Genomic DNA, 6,000 nt, shown 5'->3' on the forward strand with positions numbered 1-6,000 from the left:
TAAATGAAGTTCCTCTCTTTATGTTGACTTTGATCATTATAAGATCTAAGGGGCGTGTGGAGGTCAAAGCCTTAGAAATGAAGTAGTGTGTAAGCAGTTCCTGAAAAGAACAGCAGGAACTGTTCAGCTAGCAGAGCAGTTAGTGATCAGCAGCTAGACTTCCCCATGGCTATGGGCGTGTCTCAGCCACCGACAGTTTCATTTTTCTCCCTTCTAAAGTAGGAGTGGCACCAATTTCACCTCTATGCCTAGGGAGAAAAAAAGAAAGAAGTAATGATTAGAAAGCTGTTAAAAGTCAGGCAAGGCTGTTTTCCTTTCTTACAAAAGAAGTTCAGAGTTGATGAGCTTTGTATTTTTTACTTAACTGTAGTCTCACAACTCGGAGACTATTGTTCCTTTGCCAGGGAGGGGACAAGGGGGTCTTTATGCTTTATCCCCACCTTCCAGCCTATCAATAACAAGTCTTGACATGCCTGCTTTTCCTGGTTGTATCTAAAGGGCTGAAAATGATACCTGGACAAACTAGGCATTTGGTAAATATTTGTTGAATACATAAAAAGAACATTCGTGAAATAGCGATATAATTGTAATATGTTTACCATTCTGTTTCTTTAAATGAAGTATATATGTGAACGTGTGAACGTGTTAGTCACTCAGTCATGTCTGACTCTTTGTGACCACATGGACTAGCTCACCAGGCTCCTCTGTCCGTGGAGTTCTCCAGGCAAGAATACTGGAGTGGGTAGCCACTTCCTTCACCAGGGGATCTTCCAGACCCAGGTTACAAACCTGGGTCTCCTGCATTGCAGGCCGTTTCTTTACTGTCTGAGCCACCAGGGAAGCCCAGAAGTATATGCAGTCTGTTAAAACAGTCATCCACAGCGACTTAATGTATGAGCATCATCTTGAGGAATATGGTACAGTTGTCCCTCACAGCAGTGACTTGCTGCCACCCTCCTTCATCCCCTTCTGAAACAAGCAAAAGACAACAGCCACCACAAAAACCTTGAGGCTTTTAATTGTTTCTATATCTGATCAAATGAAATAATAAATGTCAATGCAACAGATTACAGCTGAAAAATTACAGTTGGTCCTTACAACTGGATCAGTGGAGTAAACCAGAGAAATTTGAGGGTGAGGATTGCACACAATATTACTGCTACTACAATGCAGTAATATTGTACTTTTAACACTGAAGTCTGTGCTTCAAAACTTTGTGTCATTATAATATTATAATTGGTGTCAGTTTTAATGAAAAGAACTGCATTGCTATAAATCCCCAATCCACAAATAAATCTGTCCTTATAATTAAACTTAAATACTACATGGAGGACAGGTAATATAGTTGATTCCCAATTTTGCTCACTCATTTCAGACCATTACTATGTAAAGTTAGATCAGTCCTGCCAAGAGATATGTTTTTCTCTTCTTGTACATTTTATGCTCATTTGAAATGTCATTTCATCTATTCAACTAAAAAATGTTGTGAATCACTAAACAATTATATTATCTCTCTTCCTTTTAGCATTACTTATCCTTTTGTAGATTTATAATTTTATCAATAATAACATTTTCCCCCAACATGCCTTTCTTTTCCAGTTTCAAGACCAACAGAAAAGGGAGACAAAGGTTATGTGCCCTCTGTTTTTATCCCCATCTCAACAATGTAAGTAATCTTAGCCACATATAAAATAATTATTATTGAACTTATCAAAAAAGCTGGAAACTTAAGGGTAAAACAGCACACATATAACTGAGAATAAAGCATTTTAATGCTTGATGTCCCATTTTCTTTAACCCATAAGTCTTTAGGATACACCACAGTCTGTCTTGAAGGAATTCTAAAGTTGCCCTTTAATATGCCATTTATTCCATAGTGGGCTGAGTACTCTGATTTCAAATGATGAATTATTTGAAATTCAATAATCTCTGTCACAAATAGAAGAAACCCTAAAAAGAGTTCTTTTGGGGAGGTAGAAATTACCGCCTCAAGTTCTTGTGACTGGACTAATAATAAAATTGATACAAGGTAGATTAATAGGAAAAAGGAAAAAATTTTAATTGATGTTCATAGAATTCTCATAGAAATGGGACTTAAGAAGTGGCCAAAGCAGGCAGCTTTTATACTTATTGCACACCAAAAAATCAGTAACTTTGGGAGGAATTGACAGGACAAAATACTTGGGCTTTGGGTGCTTAAGTAGTAAAGAATCTAAACAGAGTTTGGGTCTGAGGTGTTAAAGAAGTAACAAGGTTCAGGCTTGTACAGCCTTCTCAGCCCCAAATGAATCCCCTATCTCTAGCAAAAAGGATGTTCTTCTACCTCTAGAACTGGGAGGGCACCTCTCACAGAAGAGACTCAGTTCTTGCTTTCAAGGAGGCAGAGACAAGGATCTGAGTGTCCCTCCTACTTTGGATCTTTTTTAAGTAACTTAAGTCATTTGATTAAAAATAACCAATATGCCACTGAGGCACATTTTGGGATGGCTTCCCCTGGGCCCTAACAGTTGCTAACACAGTAAGTCACCACCAGCTATTATGTTTAATCCTCTTCAATATTTACTCTGTTACCTCTTCAAGCCGAAGTGATTCTACAGAGCCACATTCTCCATCGGACCTCCTTCCCATGTCGCCGAGTGTATATGCGGTGCTGAGAGAAAACCTGAGTCCCACAACAATCGAAACTGCAGTATGTCCCCTTTCTTTCCACTGCTGTCATGGGCATTTCTCAGGAAGTGAGGGTGGTGTGTGAGTTAAAGGGGGGTGAAGATCTGCCTGGGAGATGAGAAAACACATTTGTTGGAACAAATCCATGAGCATAGTACAATGGATGTCTGTATGGCCCTGTGTGTTGCTCTTACGGTGAGCACTGAAAGCAGACACCTGTGCTGACCTGAAGTGCTTTAAGGTCTTCCATCAAAAGCTGCCCAAAGGCAAGATATCCCTGTATACCTCCCTACCTAAGCACGCGTCATCCCTACTTTCACCATCAGCCCCAGCAGTCCCCACCAATGTCCCCCCTTTAGCAGATAACACATATCAGTCATTAGATATGTAAGTCTAGTATAATATTTATGTTAGCAGTTCATGCACCAAAAATGCCAATTTTTCTTGATTGTTCCTTGCCTCATTTGTCCTGTCCTGGGAGCTTCTTCAAGTAGTATATGAACGACAATCAATATCAGCATAATAATGCTTTTTTGAGAACTAAATCATAGTATTAAATGCAACTATGTGCTCTAGGATGCAGTCTATTATTGTTCCCCAATACTGTCAAGCAGTTCAGAACTTCAGTTACGTGAGGATGCATGTACATCAGAATAATAGTGTCTTGGGGAGACCATGAGCCCCAAGAAATTTATATCTGGCTAGAAATCAAGTGGTGTTTAGTTTTTTCTCTTGAAGATTTCCAGGGATGAAAAACTTACTCTCCAATGTTAGTTGTACTTAAATCATTTCGTTATAAGAGAACTTTTGTTACATTTTACAGTCACTTCTTCATTATGTTTTTGTGGGATGAATAGGGCTTCTTAAAATAGTTTTTATTTATTTAAAAAGTGCCTTTTATTTTAAATTGACCAACCTCAGTTACTTTTGCAAGTACTGTAGTTAATTGGTAGAAAGATTATGAAGAAAAGTATGTATTTAGTAGACGAGAATATTTACCTAAGAAATGGTGACTTATTTGCAAAACAATAGCTTGCTCAAAGGTTATTTTCATTTTTCAATTTTAGATGAAGTCTCCCTATTCTGCTGAATGACAAGATAAACTCTTGACACTCAAAAGAAGGAAGCAAATGAAAAAGTTTTAAAGACTGATCTTTGCCAACAATCACATCTGGTTTCTTCAGCTTTGTATATACCAGGAAATGATTAAATATGAAGCTTTCCTCTCATTCTTATGACACCCCCAAATGGGAATGTCATTGAAATGCTAGAGATCCAAGCTTCTAATAAACTTGTGAGATAAAACACTTTAAGAAACCAGTGTTAATATAATAATAGTGAAAGACTCATTTGTATGTGCTTCATTTCTGGGTTTGTTTCTGTTGTGTTACTTATGATTTTGACTCTAGAAGCTTTGCATGTAAAGATTGCACAATAGGTGAAAAATAACAAAGTCACATACACATTACTCAAAAACCAGCAGGAAGGCTTGATGGAAACTCTGAATAAGCGAATGTCTTGAGTTCTAGCAAATAAGAGTCATCATACTGGATACAAGACGGAAGCAATGACAGGGCATTAACAGCAGCAATTCCCAGGTGAATTAGGAAGCCTCTTGGTTGCCGTGTCAGCACTGTTCCAGCTTCAGGATTCACAGCTGCTGGCATCACTGCAAGGGACACCTCTTCTGTTAGGGGGAGGGATCCAGAGTCATTCCTGGTGGCAAATCTCAGGCAAATTACACCGAAAGCAGATGCATGGGTAAAACTCCCAGGAAATGAAGACCAAGAGGAAAATAACAACACTGGCCTTAGTTGAGTGATTTGATCGCTGGGTTGTATGTTCTTCACCTCTAGAAGAGGTTGGACTAGGTAGGCTATGGGCCTTTCCAGCTCTAATAGTCTCTGGTCTCATGAATCCAACTTGAACCTGGAGGAAGGAATTTAGGATGAGATGCTCCATCCCTGGTGATGCAGGAGGGGAGTGGCTGATGGAATTACATGTATGTGGGCTACAGGTCTACTTTGATCTTTCCCCTAGCCCGGACTGGATGCTTAGTGGTGCCACCGCCCAGCTGCTAACCCTAGTAATAGTGTGGGCCCTCCCAGTGCCTGAGCCCTGGGGAGCTCTCCATGTCTCCCGGCTCCAGAGAAGCTGCTGAGTCAGGTGAGGAAGTCATGATACTGAGGTATCGGCCATGACCGGCCACATAAAGTCCCGAGGCTGGGGTCCAAAGTGAGCCCTGACTGCAGTCAGAGATGACAGTTCCTTGTGGGGGACTTCTAAGTTCTTTCACCCATTTCCCATCTTCTAGGTGGTCAAACAAGAGGAAGCTAATGTTTGATGGAGAAGATTTCAAAGAAAAAAAGCTTTTAATATAACCTGCCTTCTCCCTTGGACTTCTTCAATGTCTCAGTAGGTAAAGAATCCACCTGCAATGCAGGACCTGCGGGTTTGATCCCTGGGTAAGGAAGATCCCCTGGAGATGGAAATGATGACCCACTCCAGAGTTCTTGCCTGAAAAATCCACAGAAGAGGAACCTGGCAGGCTCCAGTCCAAAGAGTCGCAAAGAGTTGGATACAACTGAGCTCCATCCTATCTCTGATCCTTTATACCCACCCACATGATCCTAGATTACTCTGTAGGAGAAACTTTGCGCCTGTCCCAAGGCCACCACTCTTACTCTTTTGCAAGCTCTTGACAGTATTCTTTGGGTGAAGGTGTCAGTTTGATGTAGGACCACAGGCTAATTCAAGGTGCATTTTCCAGTCTCTGCTTCTCTCCACAAGCCCAGTTTTCTGAAATTCAAATATATTAATTGGCAGCAGAAGTGGAGGAAATAATTTTAAACTTGGTTTGAAATCAGTATATATTTTGATATTTAGAACTATAAATGAAAGCAAAAGTGTTAGTCACTCAGTCATATCTGACTTTTTGTGACCCCATGAACTGTAGCCTGCCAGGATGCTCTGTCCGTGGGATTTTCCAGGTAAGAATACTCAGATCTCCTGCATTGTAGGGAGATTCTTTACTGTCTAAGCCACCAGGAAAGCCCTTAGAACTATAAAATGACCATTATAGCTTTATCTTTAAGCAGGTAATTCCTTACCAGGAAATACTCATAAACAGTTGAATTTAGATATCCAAAAATGCTGCAGGAGTTTTTTATTCCCTAGAAAAGATTAAAAATATGATGACTCTTACTTATTTCAGAAGAAATTTTGAAAAGCTTGTAAATATAGAGCCTGGCAGAAGAATGTCAAGATTTCATATGTGGTCACAGACACCTTAGTCGATGTACAAGGACATGTATAGTTTGTTTCCCATAACAG

General features: G+C 40.0%; 1 protein-coding gene across 3 annotated transcripts in view; it reads left to right on the forward strand.

The window, feature by feature from the left end:
- STAT4 (signal transducer and activator of transcription 4) overlaps nucleotides 1-4,617 on the forward strand; it is a 98,559-nt gene extending 93,942 nt beyond the window's left edge. For 2 of the 3 annotated variants that reach the window (XM_065927710.1, XM_065927712.1), the window contains 2 exons: nucleotides 1,600-1,666; nucleotides 2,581-2,768. In XM_065927710.1, the coding sequence (XP_065783782.1) occupies nucleotides 1,600-1,666; nucleotides 2,581-2,752 (239 nt within the window). In that variant the 3' untranslated portion in view covers nucleotides 2,753-2,768. Of the gene's footprint in view, nucleotides 1-1,599; nucleotides 1,667-2,580; nucleotides 2,769-3,734 lie in introns of those variants that run through there. The other variant, XM_065927711.1, reaches the window with a different exon arrangement.
- The last annotated feature ends 1,383 nt before the right edge of the window (nucleotides 4,618-6,000 follow it).

The sequence above is a fragment of the Muntiacus reevesi genome, chromosome 3 (genome assembly GCF_963930625.1).
Source record: "Muntiacus reevesi chromosome 3, mMunRee1.1, whole genome shotgun sequence".
NCBI lineage: Eukaryota > Metazoa > Chordata > Mammalia > Artiodactyla > Cervidae > Muntiacus > Muntiacus reevesi.